The sequence below is a fragment of the Lepidochelys kempii genome, chromosome 2 (genome assembly GCF_965140265.1).
Source record: "Lepidochelys kempii isolate rLepKem1 chromosome 2, rLepKem1.hap2, whole genome shotgun sequence".
NCBI classification, from domain to species: domain Eukaryota; kingdom Metazoa; phylum Chordata; order Testudines; family Cheloniidae; genus Lepidochelys; species Lepidochelys kempii.
This window is the reverse complement of record NC_133257.1, coordinates 108,487,591-108,507,332: the sequence shown is the minus strand read 5'-3', so window position 1 is coordinate 108,507,332 and position 19,742 is coordinate 108,487,591. Positions and strand designations below refer to the sequence as shown.

Genomic DNA, 19,742 nt, shown 5'->3' with positions numbered 1-19,742 from the left:
AAACAACATTTGACTCTGTCACCCTCAGTGTAGCAGCCAGTTTGGTACAGCTTGCTTCCTCCATGCAGCCAGGGAGCAGCAAGGACTGAATTCTGACTGAGTCCCTACTCTGCCCCTGGAGTGCATAGCTGTGTGATCTTTGCCAATCTAGCCTGTAGTAAATGTACAAAAATCTGTACATAAAAATACATAGAATAGTAAGGAAAGCATATACTTGATTTAAAAAAAAAAAAAAAAAAAAAAAGAATGTCCCTATATCCTCTGACCTAGATTGGGACTTGTGATATTCTGTGTTCATTTTTGAGCAGTCAGCCTGAGGAACTGATTTCCAGAGGGTGATAAGTGCTTTTCTGAAAATCAGACCTCTTCACTTCAACTTAGGTTGGGCTCCCAGAATTACTAGTTACTAATTAAAATGTTTTCCATTTTGGATTTAAAACAGACAAATGTCTAGTAAAAGTTTACTAAAGAGATTAACACACTGCCCTCAAATCATTGGAATTGGCCTTGGAAACATTGAAATGATGTTCACAATAAAGATCATAATTGTAAAGATAACAGCAGTGTGCATGAAAGTTATAGTACCATAAACATAGGACATAAGTACACAAACCTCGTGTTCTGTAGACATAAATCTTCAAAAGAGAAACCCTGGGTTAGATTCTCCCTTTATCTCTGCTGTATTATGCTTTTGTTCCCCCTTTCCTCCCTCCCCCCCAATTAGGTCACACAGAAAAGTGTGGGTTTTCCCTCCAGCTAGTATACAATATTATTTAGTGTTAGGCTCCTCAAATAGGGGATTAAAAGTGGTATAATATTTATGCAGACTAAGTAACAATATATTTTGACATGATAATGTTTTAAAAAAAGTGAGACTCAGCATCCTAGTATAGTAAAATATTCTTTTAAAAAGGCAATTGTAATGAGACAGAGAAATTGGAAATGTTTTGTTGGCAACTTCATGCTGATTCAACTCTGAAAATGTAAATGTTATAAGGCAGCAGTTGTGAAACCTTTGCTTTACCACCAGGTGTTTTTGCTGGTCTCATCCATGTGTTGAGTAATAGAAATTTGATTTGTCATCAGTTACGTAAGCTGTACTATATTTTAAGCAATGTTGTCTGAGAATGTGGTTTCTTGCTAACAAATATAAGTCTCTTGGGATAACTTTGTAGAGAGACAGTGTGTCAGAGTAGAGTTCCCTTGGAAAATGTTGGTCTGGGTATGACGAAGGTTGAATGAGGAAGTTGCAGTATTTGTGTAACTACCAGTAAGACTATGGCAATTGAGAGCTTCTTTTAATCAGTGCCTTGAATGTACAGTACTAGACTTTAAATTCATTTTTTTGGGATGATATATTGTATACACACACACACGAGATTAATAGCAATTCTGATAATAGCAGTTTGTGGTTATTGGCAACATAGTAATCAGAAAACAATCCCATCCCATTAATATCAGTGTTAATGGGATTTGGATTATTAGCAACAGGCGTGCTGCTTAAGAACAACTTTATTTAGAGGGAAGGTCCTGCCTGTAATCCATTTCCTGCCTCTGAGCATGCATAATTGAGTGCTTCCACTGTGTGCCATGGCTTCCAAACGCAGGGACCTATCTTTTGCTGATAAAGGTCAGGTGCTGGAGGCCCTACATGAGTCCACTGCTAAGCAATTGAGCGTAGCCAATAGGTTGGTTTTCTCAAAGTGTGTTGTGTGACAGGGTCAGGCCAGGTGGCTACAGGAGAGTGATAGAAGGTAGATATATTAGCCCCAGATTAAGTAGGTCCCTTTTCTCTGAGTAAGATAATAGGTTGTTCCAGAACAATCAGGAAGTTGCTGGAACCAATTAAGGCAGGCTAATTAGGACACCTGGAGCCAATTAAGAAGCTACTAGAATCAATTAGGACAGGCAGGCTAATCAGCGCACCTGGTTTTAAAAAGGACCTCACTTCAGTTAGCGAGGTGTGTGTGAGGAGTTGGGAGTGAGAGGCGCACAAGGAGCTGAGAGTGGAAAGACGTACTGCTGGAGGACTGAGTAGTACAAGTGTCATCAGGAGGAAGGTCCTGGGATGAGGATAAAGAAGGTGTTGGGAGGAGGCCATGGGGAAGTAGTCCAGGGAGTTGTAGCTGTCACGCAGCTGTTACAGGAGACACTGTAGACAGCTGCGATCCACAGGGCCCTGGGCTGGAACCCTGAGTAGGGGCGGGCCCGTGTTCCCCTCCATCCCCCAACTCCCTGTTTGATACAAGAAGAGTTGACCTGGACTCTGAGTCCCACCAGAGGAGAAGGTCACTGGCCTGTCCCATGACCCAGTCAGTGGGTCAGCAGAGACTGAGGGGATTGTTCTCCTCCCTTTCTCCATGCTGGCTAGTGATGAGGTTAGCTGAGTGAATGGCAGCTTTGTGCCACTAACAAGGAGCCAGACTGAGGACTGCTGTGAACCTCTGAGGCGAGCAAATCTGCCAGAAAGCATAGGATCCACCAAGGCAGAGGAGGAACTTTGTCACAGTTGTTTTGTGCATTCAGAAGAACAGCCATAATACTTTATAGGAGCACAGGAACAGCACAGAATGAAGCTGTGAGCACCAACGTGAAGGAAAGGAGGTAGATGTTGGTCAAGCCCTGTGGCTCTGGTTTCAGCATATGCTTCGTCTCGGTGCTCAACTCTTTGGGCCAGTGCTGAAAAAGAAAGTGAGTCACTAGTGGTAGAGCCTAGGAAGGACACTAACTCTGCAGATGGCTGGTTTAGAAAGTGGAAAGCCGGGTACAACATGATTCAGCACAAAGAGCATGGCAAGAAAGATAGATGCTGACCTTTTCAGCAGCCAGTGAATGGTGGGCAGACATCCTACCCAGCATTCTCAAGCAGTACCATCCATGTAACATTTTCATTGCTAATGAGACTGGTGCTTTTCTGACAGAGGCTTTGGAATGCTGAAAGAAAGGTTTGCAGGAGAGGGGAAAAATCTATGGTCCGTATCACATTGCCATTAATTGGAAGTTGTGCAAACATGGATGGCCTGGAGAAACAGCCTCTCAGGGTGATCAGAAAGAGCAAGTGCTCTTGTTGTTTCCCTAAGGACCACACAGAGCTGTCTGTGATCTACAAAAACTCAGCCAGTGCATGAATGACTAGTTTGTTGTTTGAAGAGTAGCTTAAGAACTAGATTAGAGAGCTGTGGCTATAAGACCAACCCATGTGCCTTTTAATTGACAATTGCCCAGATCATTCAGGTCATGTAAAGCTATCACACATGGTGTTAAAATTCTTGCATCCGAATGCAACCTCAGTTATGCAGCCAATGGGCATGGATGTCATTAAAAACTTCAACGGTCACTACTGTGCTCCTCTTAATGCTCACTTTACTGCCTCTGTGGAAGCTGACCCGCCCATAGGAGATATGGATGTTGCGAAAAAAAATCCCAAACCTGTGATTGATGCACTTCATCTTGCTAAGGAGTTCTCACACAGACTGTTCTAAACTGCTTCGGGAAGGGAGGGTTTTCATCAACAGAAATTGATGGTGTGGTGGGCATTCATATGCCGAATGATGTTTCTGTTCCTGAAAATCTTAACTGCAGAGGAATTTGAGGCCATTGTTTAGTTTGAGAGTCATTTGGAGATGAAAAATGAGCTTCGGAAGATAGTAGTGGCTGTAAAGTACCAGCAGGCTTATGAGACACAAGAGGATAGTGCAGCTGATAATAAATCTGAAGAGCTTTTCCTCACAGAGCAGCTATGTGCAGTGGACATTTGTCTCAGGATATTCCAGAGTTGGCTTTGAGAATGGTTTTGTGCCTGCACACAGAACTGAGAAGGATTTACAAGTGGAAGTGGCAAAATGAGGAAAGCGGACAACATTGAACAGATTTTGTTCTTTATTTTTTTTTATTTTTATCTATTTTATTTGTAAAAGTCTCAAGCTGATTTAATTTGTGTGACGCTAACTGTAATTACAGTACTGTTCAGCATACGAAGACTTACACTGTAAGTGCTTTATAAGTTTTCTTTGGGGGTTTTAAAAAACATAATTTTTACACAGATTTGTAAACTTGTGTTCCACTTTACAGTATTTCTTGTGACACACAGCAAGCTGAAATGTCCCAAGAAAAAGGCATGGAAGAGGAGGGGCAGGAGTGGGCGGGGGTGAGACTTCAGGGGAAGAGGTGGAGTGGAGGTGAGACCTGGGGCTGAGCGGGAGGCTTGGGGGTCCGTGAAAATTTTAAAATCAAAATGGGGGTCCCTGGGTTGTTAACGTTTGAGAACCGCTGCTATAATATGAATCCATTACTGTTTGTCATGTTTGGTTTTCTTTAGTACTGAAAGTTAATAAACAGTTTCAGAACTATTGTTCTGGGTAATGTATCATTGTTACATGCTCGTTTTTGTGTGTCTCCCCCTGAAAACAGTGACCTCTGCTTATTGGCAGCTTCTGGATAATAGCAGCTTTTAGCTGGAACCAAGAGGTTGCTATTAAGTAAATCTTAATATGTATATGTACACTGGCATCCGTAAAATAAGGATAATACTTCCTTACCTCACAGGGGCTTATAAGAATGCATTAATGTTTGTGAGGCTCACACTCTGTACCATCCTAGATAGAAGCCTTTACAAACATGAATTCCCAATATATATTTCAGGAAAGGTATAAATTGGGTTGAATTTTATGTGGAATGATTTTAAATGGCAAATCTGGTTGGAGATCTGTAAGCCCAGCATATAGGTGCAGATTTGCTTTTCAACACTGTGGAGAAGAGTGGTTTCATGCAGAGAGCTCTCTTAACGAGTGCTGCTCAATTGATCGGCTCTGGTTTAAATATCTGTTACTGCTTATTCAGGTAGATATGCTTGAGTCTGTTAAGCCAGGCTGCAAGATGACTGTATTTCAAACACTGAAGTGTTCAGACTGAACATTTGGCATGTAAATAGAAATCAACACTCTCAAAAGTGTCACTTCTAATAAACATTTCTATTTGTCCTATATCTAGAAGGCCACACAAAACCAGCAATATGATAGAGCAATTTCTTGTTAACGTATTTAATGATACATCAAAATATTTCATAGACATTTCCAACCATGTTCACCTAGCAAGGGATATAAAAGACAATAAAAAAGAGGTTCTTTAAATACATTAGGAGCAAGACAAAGATGAAGGAAAGTGTAGGTCCTTTATTTAACAGGGGAAGAGAACTAATAATGGATGACATCAAGAAGGCTGAGATGTTTAATGCTTCTTTTGCTTCAGTCTTCCCTAAAAAGGTTAATGGTGGCCAGATACTCAACACAATTAATATTACTAACAAGGGAGAGGGGATTCCAAGCCAAAACAGGGAAAAAACAGGTTAAAGAATATTTAGATAAATTAGATATATTCAAGTCAGCAGGGCCTGATGGAGTTCATCCTAGGGCACTTAAGGAACTAGCTGAAGCAATGTCGGAACTGCTAGCAGTTATCTTTTAGAATTTATGGAGGACGGATGAGGTCCCAGTGGACTGGAAAAGGGCAAACGTAATATCTATCTTTAAAAAGATAACTTTGCCTAGCAGCACCTATAGGGATGGATCTTGTGCCTTGTGGCTTTTGCCCTACCTCTGGATGTTCAAGGGCAGTGCTGCTCCAAACCCCCTCAGTTCCTTCTTACTGCCTGCAGCTAGAATTGGAGCATTCTCTGTAGTGATTTTCTTCACACAGTTTTTTCTCAGTTTCTCTGTGAATTTATTCTTAATGGTTCGTTGTTAGCATACTTAGTAGTACCCTTAGGTTTAGTTACAGTAGTTCGGATAGATAGTTGCCCTAGATGATGCCCTCACCAGTGTTTAAACTTTCTGTCTTGTAGTATAGCTATCCCCAATAGTGACCCCCCACATGTGATGTTTGTTGGGAACATTAAAGGTGCTTTATATGCACGTTGTTTAAGAAGAGGACACAGTTGATGATAGACTAGCGGCTGAAACAGCATCTCTTATCGCAGGCCATGAGGTCCATTTTGGCACTGGGGACCTCAGATTATCCATCTTTTCTTCAGAGCCAACATGAAATGTGGCACCTGGCTCAAGATTCAGGGCTTTCCCTTGGAAGAAAGACGGATTGTTCTCCTCCTTCAGGTCCTCTGAGGAAAAGGTCCCATAAGACCAACTGAGACCATTCCAGGACTCAGAGGGACTCCTGTTCGTCACCTCAGAGGAGTGCTGACTGGCACTTTGAGGCCTCTGATATGCATGATGGAGCTGTCTCATCTAACTGCTCCCCAGTATAGTTCTCAGATCAGTTGGACTCTATAATGTTGACTGCGGTTCTCAACATGCAGTGTCCATTGAGTCCTGTAACAGTGATCTGGCGGCGTCAGACCTGCTCTGCCTTTACAGTCTTGATTCTACTGTAGTTCAGAGGCTAAACAGTTTCAACTGCTCCTTGATCCTCAGCACCAGTGACGACTTCGTATTGGGTTCCAGATGAGGCTGACCGTTTGTTTGCTTCCTCGGGGGTGGCTCCTCCATTCACACTGGATGACTCCAAGGGCTCCTTAAGATCTTGTTTGGAGACTTCTTCCTCTTCCTTCTCACTGTCAAAGCACCGTTCTCGATCCTTGGATCACCATTGGTACTGGCACCATCACCATTCTAGCAGTAGAGATAGCAGTCCTTTGCCTAATACCTGCTGGCCACCAATGTCCTACCACTATTCCCAGTGGCCTCTTTGGAGTGTGACTCGGTCTGGGAGTTCCTGCTCTTGATTCAGTCCAGGGGAAGATGACCAATAACTTCTCCCTCTACTATACTTGCAGTCAAAGGTTATTCTTCCTGAGCCAGTCCAGTCTGACCGTCTTGTGCAGGTACCTTAACCTCTCCCCTCCCCCTCTGCCTCCATTGGTCCTCCTTTCTTTTCTGATGACACTGCAATACTGGACTCTTCTTCACTAGTGCCTTTTCTTCAGAGCCAACATGAAATTTGGCACCTGGCTCATCAGGTATCTGTATCAGATTTCTGGATCCAGGCCGAGTACATGCAAGAGAACACACACAAGTTGCTGGATATCCGCCAATCAGCCCCAGGGAGAGTAACTCTCCAGATAAATGAAGCCCTTTTGGAGCCTGCTAAATTCCTTTGGAATATCCATTTCATTACTGCTTACCAGCTAAGTGGCTTGAAAAGCAGTGTTATGTCCCCATGCAGGGCTTTGAGGCACAGGGAATGAGTGCTGCCCCTGTGGGTGCTGCTAGGCAGAGTTCTCTGGCTTTGTGCCCTGGGCGTATGCACACCCAGTGGAATACATATCTACACCCACATCACTAAGAGCAATAGTTACAATATAGGTAAGTAACAATCTTATACATTCAAATTTTGAAGTATGGCTGAGGATTAAATTAGGAGAGGGTAAAGTTGTTGTTTTTTTATCTGTACATTGGTAAAAGAGTATGGCCCCTTTTAAAAGTGCTGCATGGGATATTACTGGGAGAGAAATCTTATATCAAGAAGTACTGTGTCCCTTACTATGCAGATGTCTCCTGGTTTCTATGTCTCCTGGGGACTTCTGGTTTCTTTGGAGAGGTAAATCACTCAGTCACACAGCAGAACATGATTGATTGATTTCTGGTGCGGAGATTGTCATTGTACATGCAAGTGAGTAGAGGAAAGAAGGCGATGTGTGAGTAATTAAAATAGTAATGATGAAAAAGATATATAGTAGAATGAGTTGTGCTGTAATTACATATGATCATTTTATCTGTGTATTAACAAATTCTTTTCTTTTCTGTGACAACTTAAAGAATATTCCAGTGTAGATATATTTTTCTAGGTTAGGTAAAATGTTTTGTTCCACAGATTTTAAAATTGGAAGTCAACAGCCTTTTCTTCCTAAATGCATGGGACTCCAGCCAAGCAACTCCCTTTAATTTCAGTTAGAGGTACTTCATATTGGAGCCACATAGTGCAATATGCACTTTCAGACTTGCCTTCCTTGTATCTCACTTGTCATCACTGTAGTATTGGAGTTCCAGTAACTCGCATAAATCCTCTGGACACATACTTTCAAGAAATATATTTCTTGACCATATCCCAAAAAAATGGAAGTGGAATGTACTGCGTTTTTTCTTTGAGCTCAATATATTGATTTTAAAGGATTTAAGAACTTTATAAGTGAATTTCCCCATTGCACAATAAGAGAAGGGCAGTGATCACAACTATTTTAGGTTAGGAATCCAGCCAAGCTTCTTTTTTAATGCCCTCTGTTTTAAAATCAGGATTTGCTAAAACCTTTAACTCATGAGCTGAATTTTCCAATTCTTGATCAATTAAACAATTAATTTAAAAAAAGATTAAAATTCATTTTAGACTTTTGAGAGGTGTAGTTATGAAACCCTAATTTGAAATATGTAATCAGGGTATTCTGTAGACTATATTTAGCTTAGAGTGTAATCTTAACTTTTGGAATTTCTTGCCTTTCTCTTTTCTTGCACTTTTTATCCAACTACTGTCCAGGCCTGATCTAGCTTATCTTACTAGCGCTGACACGGTATCCCATATAACATTTCTGCAGACCTTAAAGATGGTGTAAAAGAAGCTCATGGATCCTTTTTTATCCTACTAAAGAGAAGTTATTTTTTCTGCTAGGAAATAGAAACCAAATGTTTCTGTATAGGTGAATAGAATCATCTGTGCTCTGTCCAAGACAAAATAATACTACACAACACTATCCTAAATGGAAATAACCAAAAACTATTTTAATTTCTTCCACACTGCTGAATGAAATGCATGTAAAACAAGAATTTTTCAGATCCATCAAAACAGCTCAGTTTATTGATCTTCTGGTCCTTTTTTCAGGTTCAGCAAATAGATCGTGTAGTAGAAGTTGTGGAGGAAACTATTAAAGGTAAGCCTTACAATTAAAATAACTGCTCTTCTGCTGAATGCTGTGAGCTTTATTTAGTAGACACACTGTGACATGTTCCCCACCATTCTGTCTTTGTTTTGATCAGATAAGTAAATGAAGGATTTTCTGTTTATGTAATTCTGCACTATGCAATGTATGTATCACAAAAGTAATGGTTGCAAAGATAAAATATGATGAGGTCTGTGGGTTACTAGATTTAAAGGTGGAAGATTCTGTGGACACATTTTAAAAATCCTTTTTACCTATCTAAATAGGATAGATGGATTGTGTTTGTGCTGTTTATGATCCCTTGCTCTGTGTAGATCATTTACTTACTGTTACAAACTCATTTTCATATCTTTTCATATCTTATCAAACTCTCAGTTTCTGATTTTTTTAGATATTGCGTCTCATTTCTATAAGCTTTCTTCAACAGGGCAGCTAAACGATCTACTTGTATAACTATGTTGGTTGTTCGCTCTTGCTGTGTTCATGTATATACACAAAATATTTTGCAGTGAAGAATTGTAAAGATTGCATTGTTTCCTCAGTCTGACTAGTGCACATTCATTATTTAATAAATCAATTTGTCTGGTTCTTTCTGGGCTACATGACATTGTCTCCATTACCAATCAGGTTGTAAAATTACTGTTCCATGAAGCATTCAAACTACATGGCTCAGCCTAAGTGGCTGTGCTTTTAATGTAAACAAGTGGCTGGTCCATGAGATGTTGTCTCTAACTTTTGTTCTTGAGTATGAAAAGTTTTTGGAGCAGAGCATGAAAATGCACAAACCAAACTAAGTAAAGAAGCTGCTTCTATTAAGAGATTATGGAGTGTGGTTTAAAGGTTCTACAAACTATAATTTGAGTGGCTGAATAAGATGACACTTGTACTGCTTTCATCTTGCTTTTAAAATGAAAACTGCCCCCTTACGTACTCCCAACCAAAACACCATACAGTTTGCTATTACTTTAATTGACGTTTGTCATAATATAAGACTTCAAAGCAGATTCCCTAAAAAAAAAAAAAAAAAAAGGATTAGATTCTGTCTGCCTCATTCACCTTGACCTGTACCTTAGTCTGTGAGTACTGCCACTGAAGTCAGTAAAATGACTTGGGACAGTAAAGTACTACTCAAATCAGTGCAACGACCCATGAAATAATGTACTACCCACTGGGAGTAGGGCTGGCAGAATTGGGCCCAGTATGATGGGGTAGAGTGACAGAATAAGCTTTTTATGGAGTTTTTTTGTTCCTGTTTTCTTTCTCATACGATACTGAAAATAGAAACATTATAGTTCTCTGTGGTGATCTTTTGGTACTTGTTGGCATCAGATGAGTCAGTCATTGCCTCAGGAGCATCATGCTGCTCTTGGTAACCTGTTAGGATGTTTAGCTGCTGTGTCATCCAGAATTAGTGTCTTGCATCTTAATGAGATGATCCATCTGCTGGTATAGATAAGACCCTTAAAATGATGATAGGAAGCACCAGGATTTTTGTAAACTGCACATAGCTTCAAATCTCTGATTTTCTGTGTGTGTTTTTGTTTTTAGTTTTGCTTTTTAGGGAGTCAGAATAAGATTATCACTTAAATCAGTGTCTCTTCTCTGTGAGAAAAGGGCTTTACAATGTTTATCCTCATAAATGACAGTGTTGCATTTTGATAACATGATCATTATGAACTATGTTACTGAATAACAGTCTGGCTTGAAAGAAAGCTAGGAGATTTGTGGCAATGGCAAAAATGATTTGATTCTAATTTATTTAAAAATTTTACTTCACTGCTGATATTGCAATTGTGAAGTGTTGTTGTTCATTAAAATAGTTTTGAAGCTTCTTGTAAAAATGTCCATATATAAAATTAAACTTCAAAAAATGAGAATTATGGAAACAGATTATAGATTATACTGTGCATAACCTTGGGACTCAGTTCCCTTGCTGCTTATCCTAATTATGAATTGGATAGAAAGGATTAATTGTGCTGTTGAATTCAATAGATGATGTCAGTCCCTTCTGGGTTTTCTTTCAGAAGGGTGTGGGGTTCAGAGTTTATCAAAGAGTTATTGGAGAATATAAACTGTAAAAGTAAAATGCTTAGCATAAATCTAACGTAAACTAAGGGACATTAAAAGGGACATAGTCAAGTAAATTTAGATGCCAAATATAGGTGATGTAAAAAGCTGTTTTTTGCAAAAGTCTAACACCAATAGAAGTGTTTTCATGTCATTAGAAAAAGCATTTCAAAGGGAAACTATTTTAAAGGAATAATATTCCTCTGCATATTTGAAACCCAAACATTGGAGCATTCTGCTAATATATGAGAATGAATGTGTGAATCTGGTTAGATACTTGTATAAAGAGGGTGAAATTGACTAGGGCATTTTCATTTCCAAGCTAAGTGAAATACAGCAAATAAAAGCATAATTGGTGAAGAGTAACTTAGACTTTTAATAAAAATTAAAATACCTAATAAGTTATAAATAATACAAGCAAATTCAAGTGAAACGTAACTCAAATGTCTTTGTAAGGCTGATGTGCCATCCATTACAACTTTTGGTGCCTTAGCCATACAGAAAAGTATAGGGGTTGAAAAAAAATGCAACAAAAGTGTGAGGTCCGATTTCTGCTCATAAATTAATGTACCAGCCTTGGTTATTGTGATGTAATTTAGCTGGGCTTTTTTAAAAAAGAAAATGAAAAGATTTCATGGATGTTGTGCTCTCTTGCTGAAAATTCATGGAGGAGTGCCTGAATGTTTCATTAAAAAAATCAATGTATATTTACCTGGCTGAACAGATTTTTTTTTAATTTTAATTTGCATTTAATATATTTTGGGGAGGACGGCAAACCTCTCTAGGGTTTATTCACAATTCAGAGAACTCATTGCTAGGTAGGTCCCATCCCACCATCCATAGAGGCTATAAATACTGATGGCTTGAGAGGCTCTGGACACAACTATATAGCTATAGCTGCAACAACCCCATTTGAGCAGCTTCTACCTTCAGAAGTGAATGAGGGATGCTCCTGCTTCTATCTGAGGAATTTTTTTCTCCACAAACTTGAATAATGTTTCCTCTGGGTTTCGAAATTGAATAAACTTATACAACACAGCATCAGGACTCTACATAGATTCATAGATACTAAGGTCAGAAGGGACCATTATGATCATCTGGTCCGACCTCCTGCACAACGCAGGTCACAGAATCTCACCCACCCACTCCTGCGAAAAACCTCTCATGTATGTCTGAGCTATTGAAGTCCTCAAATCAATTTAAAGACTTCAAGGTTTAAAGTTTAAAGACTTCAAGGAGCAGAGAATCCTCCAGCAAGTGACCCATGCCCCATGCTACAGAGGAAGGTGAAAAACCTCCAGGGCCTCTTCCAATCTGCCCTGGAGGAAAATTCCTTCCCGACCCCAAATATGGTGATCAGCTAAACCCTGAGCATATGGGCAAGATTCACCAGCCAGATACCCAGGAAAGAATTTTCTGTAGTAACTCAGATCCTACCCCATCTAACATCCCATCACAGGCCATTGGTCCTATTTACCATGAATATTTAAACATGAATTAATTACCAAAATCATGTTACCCCATCATACCATCTCCTCCATAAACTTATCAAGTTTAATCTTAAAGCCAGATAGGTCTTTTGCCCCCACTGCTTCCCTTGGAAGGCTATTCCAAAAGTTCACTCCTCTGATGGTTAGAAACCTTCGTCTAATTTCAAGTCTAAACTTCCCAATGACCAGTTTATATCCATTTGTTCTTGTGTCCACATTGGTACTGAGCTTAAATAATTCCTCTCCCTCTCCGGTATTTATCCCTCTGATATATTTCTAGAGAGCAATCATATCTCCCCTCAACTGTCTTTTAGTTAGGCTAAACAAACCAAGCTCCTTGAGTCTCCTTTCATAAGACAGGTTTTCCATTCCTCGGATCATCCTAGTATCCCTTCTCTGTACCTGTTCCAGTTTAAATTCATCCTTCTTAAACATGGGAGACCAGAACTGCACACAGTATTCCAAGTGAGTTCTCACCAGTGCCTTGTGTAACTGTACTAAAACCTCCTTATCTCTACTGGAAATACCTCTCCTGATGCATCCCAAGACGGCATTAGCTTTTTTCACGGCCATATCACATTGGCGGCTCATAGTCATCCTATGATCAACCAATACTCCAAGGTCCTTCTCCTCCTCCATTACTTCTAATTGATGCGTCCCCAGCTTATAACTAAAATTCTTGTCATTAATCCCTAAATGCATAAATCCCTAAACCTTATACTTCTCACTATTAAGTTTCATCCTTTTACTATTACTCCAGTTTACAAGGTCATCCAAATCTTCCTGTATGATATCCCTGTCCTTCTCTAAATTGGCAATACCTCCCACCTTTGTATCATCCGCAGACTTTATTAGCACACTTCCACTTTTTGTGCCAAGGTCAGTAATAAAAAGATTAAATAAGATTGGCTGATCCCTGAGGAACTCCACTGGTAACCTCCCTCCAGCCTGACAGTTCACCTTTCAGTAGGACCCACTGTAGTCTCCTTGTTAACCAATTCCTTATCCACCTTTCAATTTTCCTATTGATCCCCATCTTATCCAATTTAACTAATAATTCCCCATGTGGCACGGTATCAAACGCCTTACTGAAATCTAGGTAAATTGGATCCACTGCGTTTCCTTTGTCTAAAAAATCTGTTACTTTTTCAAAGAAGGAGATCAGGTTGGTTTGACACAATCTACCTTTTGTAAAACCATGTTATATTTTGTCCCATTTACCATTGACCTCAATGTCCTTATCTACTTTCTCCTTCAAAAAGTTTTCCAAGACCTTGCAAACTACAAATGTCAAACTAACAGGCCTGTAGTTACCTGGATCACTTTTTTTCCCTTTCTTAAAAATAGGAACTATGTTAGCAATTCTCCAATCATACGGTGCAACCCCTGAGTTTACAGATTCATTAAAAAATTTTGCTAACAGGCTTGCAATTTCATGTGCCCGTTCAGTATTCTTGGATGAAGATTATCTGGACCCCTCGGTTTAGTCCCATTATGCTGTTCGAATTTCGCTTCTACCTCAGATATGGTAATATCTACCTCCATATCCTCATTCCCGTTTGTCATGCTACCATTATCCCTAAGATCCTCTTTAGCTTTATTAAAGACTGAGGCAAAGTATTTGTTTAGATATTGGGCCATGCCTAGATTATCCTTGACCTCAACTCCATCCTCAGTGTTTAGCAGTCCCACTTCTTTCTTTGTTTTCTTCTTATTTATATGGCTATAAAACCTTTTACTTTTGGTTTTAATTCCCTTTGCAAGGTCCAACTCTACTTGACTTTTAGCCTATCTCACTTTATCCCTACATGTTCTGACCTCAATAAGGTAGCTTTCCTTGCTGATCCCTCCCATCTTCCACTCCCTGTATGCTTTCTGTTTTTTCTTGATCATGTCTCTGAGATGCTTGCTCATCCAGCTTGGTCTACAACTCCTGCCTATGAATTTTTTCCTCTTTCTTGGGATGCAGGTTTCCGTTAGCTTCTGCAGCTTTGATTTAAAGTAATCCCAGGCCTCCTCTGCCTTTAGATCCACAAGTTCTTCAGTCCAATCTACTTCCCTAAACTAATTTCCTTAATTTTTGAAAGTCAGCCCTTTTGAAATAAAAAACCCTAGTTGCAGATTTATTTTTGTTAATCATTCAGTTCAGTTTGAACTGAATTAGCTCATGATCACTTGAACCAAGATTGTCCCCTAGAACTATTTCTTCTATGAGGTCCTCACTTCTCACCAAAACCAAATCTAAAATGGCATCCCCTCTAGTTGGTTCAGGAGCTACTTGATGTGGGAATCCATCAGCTATCACATCTAGGCAAATCTGAGCCCTAGTATTATTATTACTAGCACTTGTCCTCCAGTCTATATCTGGGAAGTTAAAGTCTCCCATGATCACGCAGTTTCCATTAGTATTCACTTCATTGAAAGCATTAAAGAGGGCTCTGTCCATACCCAAATTAGATCCCGGTGGTCTATAGCACACCCCAAGCACTATCCCAAGGGAGGCTCTAGTAGTTTTCTTCCCCAATGTAATTTTTGCCCAGACGGACTCTGTCTTATCCATTCCATCGCTTCTTATTTCTTTCCATTCTACCTCATCATTGATATACAATGCTACTCCACCACCTTTACCTTTATTTCTGTCTTTCCTAAACAGCACATACCCTTCAATACCTGTAGTCCAGTCATGACCACTATTCCACCATGTTTCTGTTGGCCCTATAATATCTGGTTTCACTTCCTGCACCAGTAGCTCTAGTTCCTCCATTTTGTTACCTAGGCTCCTCGCATTAGTGTACAAACATCTTAATTTTTGCTGTTTGGCCTCGCTCATATTCTGTATCCTATTAGGCACAGTCATTCTACAGCCAGTATAACCTATTAGACTGGTATCCACACTGCCCTTCCTCCTTATATACATTCTCCTACCCACAGCTGTATCCTTTCTTACTTTTTCTTCCCTCTCAATGCTAAAATCCGGTGTGGAGATTACCTGGACATCTCCCAACCATCTCTCCCAAATTCCTAGTTTAAAGCTCTCTTAATCAGTTGTGCCAGCCTCCATCCTAGAAGTCTATTTCCTTCCCTACTCAGATGAAGTCCATCCCGAGAGAACTGTCCTCTGTCCATGAATGCCTCCCAATGGCCATACATCCCAAAGCCCTCCTTATAGCACCACTGCCTAAGCCATCTGTTGATAGTCATAATCTTGTCACACCTTTGTTGCCCTTCTCTAGGAACAGGCAGAATCCCACTAAAGATCACCTGAGCCTCTATTTCCTTGAGCGTCTTCCCCAGCCTAGCATAGTCTCCCTTAATACTTTCCAGCGAGAATCTAGCCGTATCATTTGTTCTCACATGAAGGATAATTAGGGGATTCTTTCCCGCTCCCTTTAGGATCCTTTTCAACCTCAGGTCTACATCCCGTATCTTAGCACCTGGAAGACAGCACACCCTTCTATTCTCTGGATCAGCTCTCGTTACAGGCCTGTCTATTGTTCTCAGTAAAGAGTCCCCGATCACATAGACCTGCCTTTTCCTGGTGACGGTGCTACTCTCCAGTCTATCCGCTGTTCCCTCTGGCTGCAAGTTCTTTCTATTCCTACGCTCCCTTGTAATCCTCTTCAACCCATCCTGTATCCTCCTGGGGCTCATATTTGGTGTAGTCTCCATTAACTCTTCCCCTTTTCCTATAGGACTAGCCGCTCTTTTCTTCCTTGTCCTTCCACCTTCAGTGACTACCTGCTGAGCCCCTTCTTCATTTTCCAACTCTGGAAACCTGTTCTTGAGCTCTGTTTCTCCTTCACTAGCCCATCTTTTCCTCTGCCTGGTTCTTTTAGTCACATGCTTCCACTGACCGCTTTCCTCACCCAGTCTCCCCTCAGAATTCCTCAGTCCTGCTTCCGTCTGCAAGTCTGAGCTTTTCCCTTCAGATACCTCATGTCTTTGCTCCATAATCTGCTCGAACCCCTTTCTAAACTCAACCAGACTTTCCACCTGCATCTCCAAACCTCGGATCTTTTCCTCCATCAGCTCTATCAGATGGTATTTCATGCAGACAAAACTCTTACCAGGTACCCCCGCTAGGATCATGTTACATACCAGAGCTTCCACATCCAGTCATCTTCATTGTGTCTTCCACTACATGAGTCATTTCCACTGCTGCCTCTGTATCTGTCATTGCCTCCCCACCTAAATCCTGTTAATCTCGGAAACATAAACCACATCAAAACACCACCACCCACAGCAAAAACAAACCTCAAACAAGTACCACAATACAAACTCCCCTTTCAAACTCCCACTGAAACTCCCCTGTTTACAGTTCTGTTTGCTGGCTCCTGCGCCGCTGCCTGCCTGGCTGGTTACCTTTATAGGACCCATAGTCAGAGAAGCCCCTGCCCCCTAATCAGGACTCAGCTTCTCTTCCAGCACAAAGCCCTTACAAGCCTCTACACATACAAATAATACAAATACAAAACCAAATACAAATACTTTCTCTTCCAACAGAATTCCCACTGAAATTACAGCTCTGTTTGCTAGCTCCTGTGCCAGGACAACATGCTAGAACATCAGCATTCTTATGCAGTCTGAAAATATTTTTCATACAGTTCTCAGAGAGATTGTCCCAGCACCAGTTTCCAGAGTAGTACTCTTCATAGACTGAGTCCATGTTTGCTCAGGTTCCTCTCTGAAGGGGTTATTTCTGAGATTTGTCTTTGACTTCTGAACTGAAATAGTATAAGATACATGGATCCTGAAGATGATATGAAAAGATAAACTAGATAAAATTTCAGCAGTCTCCCCTGACCATCAGCACAATCATGTCCTCTTCAATTAAAGTAAAAAAAAAAGAAAGAAAGAGACTAGCTCTATTAGTGAGTTCAAAACCTACATGAATTAAGAGCAATCACTGTATCCCCAGAAGAGGATCATTTCTGTGGAAATTAGTCAAAATTCTTTCTATTAGATTGGAGGCTTCTATTTTCAGTCTTGTTTCTCACTGTTTAAATCATAGTCAGGGAGTCCAGGTTTAGACATTGTCTACACTACAGAGTTTTGTCAACACCAGTTTTGCCGACATACAGCCACCGCTTTAATTAAACCATTGTTGCATGTCTACGCTATACTCCTTGTGTTGGCAGAACGCATCGACATTAGCAACTCTTACATCGACACAGAGAGCAGTGCGCTGTGGGTAACTATCCCATTGTGCAACTGGCCACATGTTGCTTTGGGAAGGGTTTTCAGTGCCTCATGGAGCAGGTACAGCATCACATGATGTAGGTTTCTCAATCCCATCATTCCATGGGCATCATACTAGATTGCCAGATGCTTTTCAACTGAAATTTGGGGGGTAAAGGGGAAGTGTGTGAGACAGGGAGAGTGTGTGTGTGTGTGTGTGTTGGGGGAGAGTGAGTATGTCGGCATGCTGTCTCTTTAAGTTCAGACAGCAGCAGAAGCAACCAGTCTTGAGGCAGGGGAAGGGGGACACCCCCAACATCAGCCCCCACCTCCCTCCCTGGCTGTTTCCCGCCCCAGCAGCAGCCTGCCCTGCCTGCCAGCCACTGCATTTCTAGAGCTGGGGAGAGCAGGATTCCAAATTAATGTTTTGATTCTGTGATTCCTTGTGAGTTCTCCAAGAGCCTCCTCTCTCCACAGACCAATCGTCCAACCCTTCCCTGTAGTCCAGGTAGGAGCTGTGTGAGCTCTCCACGTGGAGCAGTTTCAGAACTTCCTGGAGCTTAAAGGGGAGGGATGCGTGCTTGTGTAGCTGGATGCAGGACAGAAGAGTTCAAAAGAGTGAGCAGAGCAGTCACTGTGGGCATTGTGGGATACCTCCTGGAGGCCAGTTATGGCGACATAATGAATGCAGTGTCTACACTGACACTTTCTCACTGTAACTGCACAAAAATCTCTATGCCTCTCATCAAGCTGAATTTTTTTGTCAGCCAAACAGGAGAGAGTTGCCACCAAAGTAGCATTGAAGTGTGTACACCTCCACTGGTTTGTCGACAGATGCTGCCTTTTGCTGAAAAAATTGTGTAGTGTAGACAAGGCTCAGAGGGAAGACTTATCCTAATGATTTGAGAAATAGATCCCTAAAGATGGTCTTTGCTTCACAGACTTGACAGTAATATATTTCCGTGTTCCTAATGGTCGCTTCAGCTTTCTATATTTTAGAAATAGACTCCAAACATTTCTATGATGTAGCTTTACTTTTTGGCTCACCTTCGGTCCCGTCAAGTCTCCAAGATACAAGACAAAAAAATTCACATTTATCGTCCTATCAACAGCCTATTGAGGAAACTATGTTGACAGAGTTGCATTCAAGAGAGAGTGTTGCCTTCAACTCTTACATCACCACGGCTTTTATCACAAATCTTAAGAGTTCCTTAATTCCTTCTATAATCTCTTTCAACTCACTGTAAAATTTCTTACTTCTCATAGTATTATTCTGTTGTGTCTGATAAATTCTAGAAACTTTACCATGTAAAGGACCATTTCCGAAGCATTCCATTAGTACCCTATGGCTGTATCTGCAGCTTCTTGGAATCCGCCTATCCTGTGTGGATACTGTGCAGCAGAATACACTTAAGTTTTGGCAACTCGTGGTTTTTGTATTGCAGAATTGTAATTTTTATCACCAAAGCTTGTATCAAATGATATTTGTACTCAAGCAAAAACCTCTCCCCCTGGAAGAGACCAGTCACTTGAATTTATTCTGATCCCATAAGTAGTAGAAAATTTCTCAGTTACTCGTTTCCAGCAAGATGTAACCAAGATTTGTCAGTCTGCCAGGCACCAGAAATAGTTCCAAGAGTATGCAGATTCAATAGTGAAGGAAATAAAACTTTTTGTCTCCACCACAGCCATATCAGATCATAAGACTCTGAATACTGTCTATGCCACAGCAGTTGAACTTGGAGTACTTTTTACATTATTGACACTCCAACTTCTTTCCTAGACATTTCTCACAGCTCTGTATTCCAAGATGATCTGTGAAGATAATATACTGAAAAGGGTAGAATTACTGTAAGTGATCTAGGACAGAATACGATCATATTATGTTAATACTTTCATGAACGAAATGCCTCTGTTTGCAAGGATTCACCCTTTAGAGACATTTGAAACCCATTTGGTGTCATCAGTTTCAGCTGGTGGACCAATAAAGTAGGCCTTCCACACTGATGAGAGCCACAGGATATCTGTATCTGTGCTGGTCCTATTTTCAAGTCAACATTTTCCGTATGATCGTAAAAACCTAATTTTTGTAATAGTGTGTGTCTGTGTAACGTTTTAAAAAGTAT

The 19,742-nt window shown here is 40.6% G+C and overlaps 1 protein-coding gene across 2 annotated transcripts in view; it reads left to right on the top strand.

Annotated features, from left to right (window-relative positions):
* Nucleotides 1–19,742, top strand: part of CDKAL1 (CDKAL1 threonylcarbamoyladenosine tRNA methylthiotransferase) — a 664,051-nt gene that overhangs the window by 229,393 nt on the left and 414,916 nt on the right. For both annotated transcript variants that reach the window (XM_073331895.1, XM_073331896.1), the window contains exon 7: nucleotides 8,824–8,872. In XM_073331895.1, coding sequence (XP_073187996.1) covers nucleotides 8,824–8,872 — 49 coding nt within the window. The remainder of the gene's footprint in view (nucleotides 1–8,823; nucleotides 8,873–19,742) is intronic.